General features: G+C 36.1%; 1 protein-coding gene across 1 annotated transcript in view; it reads left to right on the top strand.

Annotated features, from left to right (window-relative positions):
- The window catches only part of VIRMA (vir like m6A methyltransferase associated), a 61,582-nt gene that overhangs the window by 22,869 nt on the left and 24,628 nt on the right, over window positions 1-14,085 (top strand). Inside the window, exons 8-14 of the mRNA XM_079722193.1 lie at window positions 1,222-2,362; window positions 5,495-5,986; window positions 6,988-7,142; window positions 10,009-10,091; window positions 12,432-12,525; window positions 12,669-13,213; window positions 13,741-13,976. Coding sequence (XP_079578319.1) covers window positions 1,222-2,362; window positions 5,495-5,986; window positions 6,988-7,142; window positions 10,009-10,091; window positions 12,432-12,525; window positions 12,669-13,213; window positions 13,741-13,976 — 2,746 coding nt within the window. The remainder of the gene's footprint in view (window positions 1-1,221; window positions 2,363-5,494; window positions 5,987-6,987; window positions 7,143-10,008; window positions 10,092-12,431; window positions 12,526-12,668; window positions 13,214-13,740; window positions 13,977-14,085) is intronic.

Here is a 14,085-nt window from a genome sequence, read left to right as displayed (position 1 = left end):
ATGTCATGCAGGCTTTGTTAATCAGAGGGCATTTTAATAGAGAAGGTGAGAGAATGAGGCTGGTTAATTTGATTTTTACCAGAAGACATCTGGTGGTTATTCCAGAGTCAAGTCTCTATAGGCCCTTCCTTTTCAGATATGAGTGTATTGCTATGGCTAAATTGTTTTGAGCTAAAGGATGTCAAAAGAGGGCTGTTACTCGAATACTGTGGAACCATTTCCTTTTCTTAGTTTTTTTTTTTTTTTTTTTTTTTTTTTGCGATAACGCGGGCTTCTCACTGTTGTGGCCTCTCCCGTTGCGGAGCACAGGCTCCGGACACGCAGGCTCAGCGGCCATGGCTCACGGGCCCAGCCGCTCTGCAGCATGTGGGATCTTCCCGGACCGGGGCACGATCACGTGTCCCCTGCATCGGCAGGCGGACTCAACCACTGCGCCACCAGGGAAGCCCTCCTTTTCTTTCTTAGGCTGTAATTGCACATCTCTGTTTTACCACAGCCAGGTAATAGTAGTGTTAAAAAGTAAAACCAACAAGTTTTCTGTATCTAGTCCTGTATTACTTCTAATCCTGTATTAATAAATAGAGGAAAAAGCTGCACGTGTCATAATATGAAAACTCTTTGTTTTGGCAAAGCTGAGCACTTTATATGAACAAATTTTCCCTAAAAACATAATACAGAACTGGGGAAACTGTGTGACAGGTAAATACAGAGAAGTCAAAGTGAAGGAATATGAAATTCATGTTATAAAAAGAACATAGAATGTTTTTTTCTGGAAATATTTGGTGTATCTTGGTATTTATGGTACTAATTCTTAGTTAATTTAATAATTTTGGCCCATCAATTTATTTTTTCTATCTTAAAAATAGTCTCTCATGAGGGCAAGCTTAATTTCTTTCCTCCTGAGAGAGGTATTTTTGGTTTCTTTTTTGAGGCATTTCTAATTTAATTTTGTGAGGAAAAGATCTGTAGCAAAGTTAGTTGTAAGGCTGAACAGATATAATAGAAGACTTTGCTTATGAAGTTTCTCCATAATTATTCTATTAGAAACTATAAAATGTTAGTAATTGTTGATAAGATGTTGGGGCAGAAATTAATTTTGTTGAGGAAATCATTAATTTTTATTTTTTGCCACACTATTAAATGATTTTTTTGACAAACCAGATTGTTCTGCATTAAACAACAATGATGTAACAACTAAATATTATTCAAACTGATTTTCAGGGGATGATGGTTATGAACAAATTTCCAGTGATGAAGACGGAATTGCTGACTTGGAACGTGAAACATTTAAGTATCCAAACTTTGATGTTGAATACACTGCTGAAGACTTAGCTTCAGTTCCTCCTATGACGTATGATCCATATGACAGGGAGCTTGTACCACTCTTATACTTCAGCTGTCCATACAAGACTACTTTTGAAATTGAAATCAGTAGGATGAAGGATCAAGGTCCAGATAAAGAAAATTCAGGGGCAGTAGAAGCCTCAGTGAAGTTAACTGAACTGTTGGATTTGTATCAAGAAGATAGAGGTGCAAAATGGGTAACAGCTTTAGAAGAAATTCCAAGTTTAATAATAAAAGGATTAAGTTATTTGCAGTTGAAAAACACAAAACAAGACGCCCTTGGCCAGTTGATAGACTGGACCATGCAAGCTTTAAATTTACAAGTAGCCCTTCGCCAACCCATTGCCTTAAATGTCCGACAGCTCAAAGCTGGGACCAAATTAGTGTCCTCACTAGCAGAATGTGGGGCCCAAGGAGTCATGGGACTGCTACAAGCAGGAGTGATCAGTGGATTATTTGAGCTCCTGTTTGCTGATCATGTCTCATCTTCCCTTAAGTTAAATGCATTTAAAGCTTTGGACAGTGTCATTAGTATGACAGAAGGAATGGAAGCATTTTTAAGAAGTAGGCAGAGTGAAAAAAGTGGCTATCAAAAACTGCTGGAGCTCATACTTTTAGATCAGACTGTGAGGGTTGTCACTGCTGGTTCAGCTATTCTTCAGAAATGCCATTTCTATGAAATTTTGTCAGAGATTAAAAGACTTGGTGACCATTTAGCAGAGAAGACTTCTTCTGTTCCTAACCACAGTGAACCTGATCATGATACAGATACTGGACTTGAGAGAACAAACCCAGAATATGAAAATGAGGTAGAGGCTTCAATGGATATGGATCTTTTGGAATCCTCAAATATAAGTGAAGGGGAAATAGAAAAGCTTATTAATCTCTTAGAGGAAGTTTTTCATTTAATGGAAACTGCACCTCATACAATGATCCAACCTCCTGTTAAGTCTTTCCCAACAATGGCACGTATTACTGGACCACCAGAGAGGGATGATCCATACCCTGTTCTCTTTAGGTAAGATATTTTTGGCTTTGGGAAATATATTTTACCAGTCATTAGAGGCAATTTTATGTGGTTGGTTTCTTTTTTTTTTTTTACTCTGTCTGTAGGTCAAGGATACTTGATATTTTAAAATAAGTGGAACTGAGAAGTATGTTACTGTGGGTGAACTATATTTAGTTAATACTTAAAGTTGTAATAGCAACTTAAGTTAAAGATAGTAGTAATCAACAACAGTGCTTATATAAGCATGTCTGTGAGCAAGAATAAATGAGAAACCGCTGAGTGGCTTCTGGGAAGGTGGTACAAAGAGGATGGAACAGGAAGGAGAGAGCTCTGCAGTGTAAACCTCTTGGTACCTTATCACTGTAATACATTGTAGATTAAACTGATACTTTACTAAATTAATTTTACAGTCCTGGTTAAAGATATATTAAAGGTTTAATTACCACTTGTTTCTGCCATCTAACTCTCTAGTTATCTATTGGTACAGTTTTGCCATTATTAGGTACCCACAGTAGATTTGTAAAATTTTGTTTTAATTTTTGAAAGTTTCTTTTTTGGCATTTTGCCTGTAAATAATTTTTTAGCTAAATGCAAAAATTGCATTTTTATTATTTTATTCCTTATTTCTGTGATTATTTTTTGCTTTGCTTTGGAACATAGTGCATTAACAGAAAATCAGTACTTGTCCATTCTAAAATCTGTACCTGTCCATTCCTGTTTTTAGCTGAAACTATCAGATCTTGCCTTAGTTTGAGTTCTTACAGGAGTGTAAGATGATAATTGGTAAAGCAAGGTCTGGTAGGAGATGAGGTCAAGAGTACAAAGTAGGAGTTTGGCTTTGAACAAGAGAAAGGAAACATTATATGTATACAAATACAGATATCTTTGTAGTGTGGAGACAGTAGAGAAGACAAGGCACTTCTCACTGATCCTATTTTTAATAAAGTAGGAATTGAAGTCATGAACTGAGGATGACTGAGTGTAAGTAAAGGGTGATGCTCTCAAATAGTCATTGAGGGGAAACTAGTAATTAATGGTCTACTAAGTCTTGTTTTCCCCCCCATAATTGGAGGAGGTATGTTTGGGTATCAGACTTTAGGAAATAAAGGGCTTTGAATGCTGTGCACTAAGGAATTTGGATTTTTTTTTAAATTTATTTGTTTTGGCTGCACTGTGTAGATTGTGGGATCTTAGTTCCCTGACCAGGGATCAAACCTGGGCCCCTGGCAGTGAGAGCGCCGAGTCCTAACCACTGGACTGCCAGGGAATTCCCAGGGATTTTGTTTTTAGAATGTGGGAAGATACTTGAATATTTTGGAGTAGCAGATCTGGTATGATCAAAGTTAGTGTTCTAAGATTATATTATAGTTACAAGATGTATCGCAGTGGAAGAGAAATTGGAGTTATTAGGTAGATAAGCCTGTCTGAAGATTCTAGGTGGTAGGTGTTGTGCTGAGTACTTGGCCTGATATAGTGGCATTTACAGAAAATGGGAAGACAAATATTGTGCTAATATTGAGAGTTTGTGAAAAAGCATTACTAGGACTTGGCAACTGAACCTAGTAAGAGAAAGTAAGAAGGAGCTTTGATGTTTCTAGCCAAGGTAACTATTGGAACTGTGGTTTTATCGACAGAAACTGGTAAATTAGGAAGGAGAGTGAATTTTGAAAGAAATAATTACATTTTGGAAAGATTAGTTTGAAGTGACGGCAAGGCTCTAATGTCCCATGTTGGGATCTTCAAGATAACCCCCGAGATTTGCTAGATGGAGTCACAGGACTGTGTTGTAATCACGACCACGATTTATTATATCAAAAGGATACAAAACATGATCAGCAAAGAGAAGGGGTACATGGGACGAAGCCTGGGGAAACGAGTCATAAACTTCCAGAGTCCTTTCCTCATTTAAGCACAAAGGACCCACTTAAGTCCTCCAACAACAAATTGTGACACGTGTGAAATGTTGCGTACTGAGGAAGCTCATTGGAATCTCAGCATCCAAGCTTATTATTGGGGGATAGCCATGTAGGCATCCAGTACCTAGCATGTATCAGAATTCCAGACTCCCAGAAGGAAAGCAGGTGTTCAGCGTAAACCATATTATTTGCATAAACAGTTTAGGGGCAGTGAGTATTCTTACCAGTTGATGGGCGGAAACCCTCCCAAAATCCAAGTCCCCAGAGGCCAGCCAAGGGCCAACCTTGCAAGCAGGCCTTTCTAAGAATAAACATTATGAGGCCTGCCGTGTTAACTATTTTCTGAACGTTCCATGAGGTGGTTAAGGATGCTCTTAGAGCATAATAATGTTCACCTTTGTGGTAAGAAGTTAGTGGAGGTGTTTTTATCATGATACAGAAGCCTGAGTTTAAGCAGAAATTGATTGAAGAGGCAATTTTATGCTATGTGATTACAACTATATGACATTCTGGAAAAGGCAAAACTGTGGAGACAGTGATTGCCAGGGATTGGGAGGGAGGGAGGGATGAATAGATGGAGCACAGAGTATTTTTAGGACAGTGAAAGTACTCTATCAGTAGCAGTTGGGTCTATTTAGGGGTGTTAGGTAAATTCAGACTTTTTCTACTAAAACTACGTGTACTAAAAAATGGTTCTTGGATTTGATAAAAGAGTCTATTGTATTCAATACTGAAAATTGATAATTTGAGGTTTTTTTCCCCTAGAGGTACAAATTCAGATATACTACCTGTAGTAAATCTGAATATACTATAAGTTTTTTATGGTATATGTACTATATTCTCCCTAGATATACTAATACAGATATATTGATATGCCATGGGTCGAGTAGGACCATGGTTAAAAGAAAGGAGCATTTGATAAGTGGCCTGGAAGGAAGTCCCAGATTTTAAAGTCATGGTTGATTCTGGAAAGAGAAAACTTGTCACAGTTACTTATTAAACATCCTTTGAATGCTAGGAAAAAGCCTTACAGAACTTTCACTTTTGTTTGGCCTAGTGGATAGAAGACTTGCTACTTACAGTACTATTTTAGTTAAAGCAGTATACTGCTGAAGATAAGGATTATTGCCATTAAATTTTTTACCTCTCTCCTGTCTAATGAATATTGAATAAATGAAGAATGTTTTACACTGACTTAACATATATTTTATTACTTCTTCTACAGGTATCTTCACAGTCATCACTTCTTGGAGTTGGTTACCTTGCTTTTGTCAATTCCAGTAACAAGTGCACACCCTGGTGTGCTGCAAGCCACAAAAGATGTTTTAAAGTTTCTTGCACAGTCACAAAAGGGTCTTCTTTTTTTTATGTCAGAATATGAAGCAACAAATTTGTTGATCCGAGCTCTGTGTCACCTTTATGATCAAGATGAAGAAGAAGGTCTCCAATCTGATGGTGTTATTGATGATGCATTTGCCTTGTGGCTACAGGACTCAACACAAACTTTGCAGTGTATTACAGAACTGTTCAGCCATTTTCAGCGTTGTACAGCCAGTGAAGAAACTGACCATTCAGATCTCTTGGGAACTCTTCACAATCTTTACTTGATTACTTTTAATCCTGTGGGAAGATCAGCTGTTGGCCATGTTTTCAGTCTTGAGAAAAATCTCCAAAGTCTTATTACTCTAATGGAGTATTATTCCAAAGAAGCCTTAGGGTAATTTTATGCTTAATCCTTAAATTTTCTATTTTATTGGAAAACTACATCACTAATGGGGTAGTTTCTTGAAAGAAAGTGTTTTGAAAATAAAAACTTTAATTTTTTGACATAACACATAACTTCTTAATTAAGGATTAGAATGATGAAATCTCTAAGATGTGGCTGTAAAGAAATGAAATAGCTTCTTCCAGTTTCCCCACGGTGTTAACAAAGATTACAGCTGTAGTACTCCTGCTAATTTTTGTGGAGGGGAATGCTAAGGTACAGGAACATACGTATACCATAAGAGTCATGAGGACTATCTTGCTGTCTTCTGCCCTCACCTTCTAAGCTATTCATGATGCTCGGATTTCAGAAGTGTTTTGACTGGATGAGGGGGATTGAGAATGACAGTAGTTTCCAAGAACTTGCCCTATAGGGCAGAGGGTTTTAGTGTATGAGAAGAGAAACATGTTCTTCCTGGTTCATGCCATGCAAAGCAGTGGCATCCTTTGCATCAGGGTCTTGATATGACTCCTTGAGTGATGGATCTTTTGGGGAGACCTATAAAAGGCAAACAGTGACTTCTATGCCTAGCTGTATATTAACAGTTCTGCAGTGGAAGTCTGAATAATCATGGTGGTAGGTTGATTCATCACACTTGTTCCTATTTATCCAGAGTGAACAACCATTTTAAAGGAGACCGATGAACTGTACTTCCTAATCTTTCATTGCTAATGAAGTACACTTATTAATATTTCATTGTTCTGATCTTATTTCTTAATAGAATTTCACTTTCCATTTTGATGCATGTGCTTTGTTATTACATACTTTTAAGTAGTGGTTTCAGGTGAATTGAAGGTGAAACTTTGAAGTGCGATTTCCTGTTTTCAGGAAGTCAGTCAGGTTTCATTGTGAAATTTCTTGATCTCTTTAAAACCAAGTAGAAAAAAATGTTAAAAATTGTTCCTAAAAATTTATTTTCATATCAAAAACTTTAAAACCTTATTTTGTTTCAGTGATTCCAAGTCTAAGAAGTCAGTAGCTTATAATTATGCATGCATACTTATTTTGGTGGTGGTTCAGTCTTCCAGTGATGTCCAAATGCTAGAACAGCATGCAGCATCTCTCTTGAAGCTTTGTAAAGCAGATGAAAATAATGCTAAATTGCAAGGTATGGTACTTGAAGTTATTTTAAGCATTTATGATATGTGAAGAAAAAAAGCCTTTGAATATCTGTAGTTAGTCCTTTATCATGTTTTGATAATATACCTGGTAATACCCTGTTTTTAACTTTCTGAAAGTTAAGATACCTTTTATGGAGATATTTTATATGGTGTTCTTAAAAAGATTTTTAGGAAATTGTTCAAAGTACCTTTTATTGAAAAGCCATGGAAATTTTTGGGTGGTTGAAGTTCCTAATCAAAGTAGAATTAAAGATGAACTCGGAAGTTCAGTTTTGTTTATAGTTTGCGTGTGTGTGTGTTTTCTATATATGTATTTCTAAGTACAACACTGTTGTAAGTACAACTTAGAAATCCATTTGTGGTTAACACGTGTGCTATTCTCAAGTGAAGAATGATGAATATGAACATTATTTTCTAAATGTATGTTGAATGAAGTTTATGGCAAACCTTATTATGTGGGCAGTCTTGAAAAGTTTAAGGTATTTAATTACAATTTTTTATTATTTTATTTTGGTTCTTGGCTTTCTGACCTTGCCAAATACAAAATTTGATAACATTGAGTAAATGTTATGATAGCATGTGGCCTCTTTTCTTCTTTTTTTTGTTTTGGCCACGATGCACGGCATGTGGGATCTTAGTTCCCCAACCAGGGATCGAACCCGTGCCCCCTGCAGTGGAAGTGCAGAGTTTTAACCACTGGCCCTGGACCGCCAGGGAAGTCCAAGGCCTCTTTTCTTTTTAATCCTAAATTTTATGTGCGATACCACCAGTGAAAGTTGGGTACTGCACTCAACTTTCTATATTGAAAATAGATTTTTTTCCCCCTGAAGTATGCCTTTATAAAAGGAGGTATGCAGCGTCTTCAAAGGTATTATTAATGCCTTATTACATTTTCTGTGTGATGGGTACACTAGTATTTGTTTTATTATTCCTTATATCTTTCATTTGAGCACTATATATTCTACATATATGAAAAAGTTAATTTAAAAATGCATAGGAAAATACTCAGATGTAAACAGTTGTAATCCTCAGGATTGTAGTACCAAGGAAGGGTGACTACTATTTGCACTTTCCTTCAGTCATTCCTATAAAGTGTCCAGAACTTATTACGTGAGAATGCTTTTCTAGAAACATTTTTGGTGATAAAGTATAGGTTTTATGGCATAGCTTCTAGGAGAGTTTTGAGTTCGGTTGCAGTAAATGGTATATTTCATGTGTTTCTTTTATAAACAAAGCTTGCTGTTACTAGTTTTGGGGTGATAGTGATTACTTTTAACTTTGTAAAGGCAAATTAGGAAATTGATAAAATTTAAAATTCATGATAAGGGAAAAGGCACTCAGCAAATGTCTCCCCATGGGTTTGATCCTGTTAGAAATGAATACATTTTGTGTATGCTTTTTTTGGGGGTGTGGGAATCAGTGGCAGCATTAGGTGAATAAACATTATGTTATTACATTGGTTTATGAGCAGTCAATTTTATAATTCTTTTTTAATGTTGTAAGTTGATTGCTGCAAAAATATTCAGTATAGTTAGATGGTTTAATCATGTAAATGTTTAAGTTTTCAGAAACCAAAAAACTAAGGGCGGTAACCTCTTTTTAAATATATATATATATATATATATATATATTTTAACATCTTTATTGGAGTATAATTGCTTTACAGTGGTGTGTTAGTTTCTGCTTTATAACAAAATGGATCAGTTATACATATACATATGTCCCCATATCTCTTCCCTCTTGCGTCTCCCTCCCTCCCTCCCACCCTCCCTATCCCACCCCTCTAGGTGGTCACAAAGCACTGAGCTGATCTCCCTGTGCTATGCGGCTGCTTCCCACTAGCTATCTATTTTACGTTTGGTAGTATGTATGTCCATGCCACTCTCTCACTTTGTCCCAGCTTACCCTTCCCCCTCCCCATGTCCTCAAGTCCATTCTCTAGTAGGTCTGTCTTGCCCCTAGGTTCTTCGTGACCATTTTTTTTTTTTTTAGATTCCATATATATGTGTTAGCATACGGTATTTGTTTTTCTCTTTCTGACTTACTTCACTCTGTATGACAGACTCTAGGTCCATCCACCTCACTACAAATAACTCAGTTTCGTTTCTTTTTATGGCTGAGTAATATTCCATTGTATATATGTGCCACATCTTCTTTACCCATTCATCTGTCGATGGACACTTAGGTTGCTTCCATATCCTGGCTGTTGTAAGTAGAGCTGCAATGAACATTATGGTACATGACTCTTTTTGAATTACGATTTTCTCAGGGTATATGCCCAGTAGTGGGATTGCTGGGTCATATGGTAGTTCTATTTTTAGGTTTTTAAGGAACCTCCATACTGTTCTCTATATATCTCTCTATATCAGTTTACATTCCCACCAACAGTGCAAGAGGATTCCCTTTTCTCCACACCCTCTCCAGCATTTATTGTTTGTAGACTTTTTGATGATGGCCATTCTGACTGGTGTGAGGTGATACCTCATTGTAGTTTTGATTTGCATTTCTCTACTGATTAGTGATGTTGAGCATCCTTTCATGTGTTTGTTGGCAATCTGTGTATCTTCTTTGGAGAAATGTCTATTTAGGTCTCCTGCCCATTTTTGGATTGGGTTTTATTTCTAAGCCAGTATAGTAGGACATTACATTTCATTTTAAAGCTTGTTTAAATAATTAGACATAAGTTCATTCCTGTATAAAATTTACTTTATTGAAATGAACATGGATCTGATAATCTAAAGCCATGGTTTTTCTCAGGAAAAGAATACCTTTACCTCCCGTGTTTTAAAGGCTTTGTTATAAAGGCTTTTATTTTAAAATATTATATTATGAATTACTGTTTTTGTTTTTAAGAACTTGGCAAGTGGCTTGAACCTCTGAAAAACCTTAGATTTGAGATTAACTGCATCCCAAACCTAATTGAATATGTTAAACAGGTAAGTAAAACTTAAAAGTGCCTTGATTTTATAGAAATGTGTGGTAGTATATAGTAATACTGTTTTAAATCACTTGTATAGGTAATGCAGTTAAGTGTACTTGATTGATTTACTAGTCTTGTGGGTATAGACTGGTACTGGGTATAGATGGGTATGTAATTGTGTGTATAATGAACACACATGCACACAGCCTTATTGCTTTCTATTACCAGCTTCTGTCCTACTATTTTCCCTCTCAAATAGGAATATTATCACCTACCATTTTGATGACATTTACAAAAATGTTTTAAAGTTAAATGCTATGATAATGTAACATATAATTATAGTTAAACTGTAGTGGAAAAGAATTTCCCTCAAAATTTGTACTTGAAAATTGGTAGAGTCAGTTCCAGATAATTGCAATGGGGACTAGTTCTATCTGTTAATTTGGGATGGTTAAATCTGCAATTAAAGTAATTAATGAGAGTTGAAAATCATATAATTCATAATATTACAGTTGAAAAATTCATATACACTTCAAGTAATTCATAATGAAAAAATTCATTAAAATCATTGCATTGTTAGTTTTGGAAGTTTGAAAAGTTTTCTTTGCTCCTTAGCTGATCCAATGTGTATCATAGGAAGAAGGGCTAAAAGTGCTCATAGATGCATAAAAAGTTTTAAACTAGAGGGGCAGAATGGACCTTGAATTATCTCCTTTTTCATTTAACAGATGAACTATATGTGTTGTGTATGTGTGTGTGTGTCTGTCTCTGTGTGTAAACCACCTTGGTCTTGGAGCTGCAGTGTGTTATTGAAGTAGTGTATGTATATTATCTAATCTGTTGCTGTTTTGACCCACCAACAAAGAGCTATTTGGGTTTTATCTGCTTCAGATTTTTCTTCACTAACTTGTCTCCCTTCTCTTTTTCCTCCATCTCCCCTAACAGTACTTTTTCCTCCTATAATGCCATCATATTCTTCTGTTCTTTATGCCTCAAATGATACCTAGAGGTTTTCATTATGTTTGGTCTTTTTTTTTTTTTTTTTGGCGGTACGCGGGCCTCTCACTGTTTTGGCCTCTCCCGTTGCGGAGCACAGGCTCCGGACGCGCAGGCTCAGCAGCCATGGCTCACGGGCCCAGCCGCTCCGTGGCATGTGGGATCTTCCCGGACCGGGGCACGAACCCGCGTCCCCTGCATCGGCAGGCGGACTCTCAACCACTGCGCCACCAGGGAAGCCCTATGTTCGGTCTTTTATTTAACAGAAGTACAGTAGTGTCCTGTAAATTTAGATTATCAGGTATTTAGGGTACTTGTGCATGGTTAGGAGAATATATGAAGTATCCAATAAATATCAGATGGTTTCGCTTAAAGTACTTAACCAATAAAAAGTTCAGTAGTAGAAATTTGAATACATGCTGTGATTAAGAGTTTTAATTTCTGTGTAAATCCTTGTCCCATTAATTATGGTTATTATAAATGACTCTCATTTTAAAACGTACTAAAGACAGTTGATTTAAGACTGAAACTTCACTCTGTGGCTCCCTGCTGCCTTATGTAATTTGTGAATTATTGAAAGGCAGCAAGGAAGAAATTAGAGGAAAAGATAACCTAAGGTGGGAAACATATGAGGAAAAGGATTTTCTTATTTTTAGGTTTCTCCTTTGAGGTTTAGAAGCTGAAATAGTAACATTTTAAAGTGCTATTTCTTTTAAGTTTTTTTTAACCATCTATATGCTGCTCCTTGGAAACTACAAAAATAAAGCAACTTAAACATAACTATTTGTTGCCAGGAAGCATAGCGTGGGCAGGTGCTAAGGACATAGGCAACTGTATTTCTTTTTCCTCTAGCCATGCCCCAAATGGCCATCATAACTAGATTCTTGTGGTATCTGCATTTTTAAAAATGGATGTTATATAGTGTTAAAACATTCCATCATGCTTCCTCAATTTTCAAAGAGCTTTAGTACCCACAGGGCTTTGTAAAATCAGAGTCGTTTCTTCCTTTTTGGGAAAGAGGATGTATAGTAAGAGTATCCAAAAAGGAGCTATTTTAAATTCTTAATCCAGAGAGTTTCATACATAATCTGTATGTAGCCTTTGTTTTAGTCAGTACTTTTTAATATACTTGTGTTTGCAATTACTCATTTTATGTTCAGAATGTCATACATGGTACAACATATGCCAAAGATCATATAACCTTTATAAACTTCATTAGCCTTATTCATGCTTTAAATTTAGTTAAGAAGTTTAAAATGATGTAAGTACTTAACTTGAAACTCATATTTTTAACTAATACCTTCTCTGGGCCTGATAGGTACCAAGAAATTAAACTTTCTGTTCATTTTTATTTTTGAAGAATATTGATAACTTGATGACCCCAGAAGGAGTTGGCCTTACTACTGCCTTGCGTGTTCTCTGTAATGTGGCATGTCCACCACCTCCTGTTGAAGGTAATGTGGCTACTATACTTAAAAACTACTATTTTTTAGGCCTAGTATAAATATCATTTATTAAATAAAATATTCAAAATCTTAACCAATGATTAATATGTAAGTAATTAGAGTTTTTTTTTTTCTCCCTTATTTATATAAAGGTCAACAGAAAGACCTGAAATGGAATCTTGCTGTCATTCAGCTTTTTTCTGCTGAAGGAATGGACACCTTTATTCGGGTGCTGCAAAAATTGAACAGTATTCTGACTCAGCCTTGGAGACTCCATGTCAACATGGGGACTACCCTTCACAGAGTTACTACTATTTCAATGGCTCGCTGCACACTTACTCTTCTTAAAACTATGTTAACGGAACTCCTGAGAGGTGGATCCTTTGAGTTTAAGGACATGCGTGTCCCTTCAGCACTTGTGACTTTACACATGCTCCTGTGCTCTATCCCTCTCTCAGGTCGTTTGGATAGTGATGAACAGAAAATTCAGAATGATATCATTGATATATTACTGACTTTTACACAAGGAGTTAATGAAAAGCTCACAATCTCAGAAGAGACTCTGGCCAACAATACTTGGTCTTTAATGTTAAAAGAAGTTCTTTCTTCGATCTTGAAGGTTCCTGAAGGATTTTTTTCTGGACTCATACTCCTTTCAGAGCTGCTGCCTCTACCATTGCCCATGCAAACAACTCAGGTATCACTTCCATATAACATGCATCTTATAAATGACTGCAATAACACTTTTTAAAAAGCCAGTGATTTTGTTTAAAAAAGACAAACCCTCATCTCCTTCCCCTAAGAAAGACATAAAATAACTGGATGAGGGTGAGATAAAACTGAAGCAAGTTGGTCATTAAGGAAATATGGGAGTAACATTTAAAATACATTTTTGTTAATGTGAATTTTATTATGCTGTTATGTATACTTGTACTTTTGTTATTTTTAAATCCTTTCCCCCCACCTTTATCGTGTGTTAGAATTTGCCATTAACTAGGTTGCTTCACCAATGGACTCTGCTCTACTGACTGCTAACCTGAGAACAATAAGATTTTTTAGATGCATTGAATTCAAGCAAATGTTTAATTGTATAACAGAAAATTATATGTTTTAAGCATGCAGTAAAGATGTTCTTTTCATAACAGTTCTTCCTGAACAGTTTTTGTGACTATAAATAAATATTTTTAAAAATCTACGTACACACACATTATACTTTTTTAACAGGTTATTGAGTCACATGATATATCAGTGGCACTCAACACCCGAAAATTGTGGAGCATGCACCTTCATGTTCAAGCAAAGTTGCTCCAAGAAATAGTTCGCTCTTTCTCTGGCACAACCTGCCAGCCAATTCAACATATGTTACGGCGTATTTGTGTTCAATTATGTGACCTTGCCTCACCAACTGCACTTCTGATTATGAGAACTGTGTTGGATTTGATTGTAGAAGACTTGCAAAGGTATTTTGATTTTGCATTAAAAATTTTTTTCCTCAAGTTATTTTTGACACAGATTCATTTTTTTTAACTTAGAATTTGGAAACCAGAGTTTAGTGTGCTCAGATAATAT

Source organism: Hyperoodon ampullatus, assembly GCF_949752795.1.
Source record: "Hyperoodon ampullatus genome assembly, chromosome: 17".
Classification (NCBI taxonomy): Eukaryota; Metazoa; Chordata; class Mammalia; order Artiodactyla; family Ziphiidae; genus Hyperoodon; species Hyperoodon ampullatus.
The sequence above is the reverse complement of the archived record's forward strand: the minus strand, read 5'-3'. Positions and strand labels throughout refer to the sequence as shown.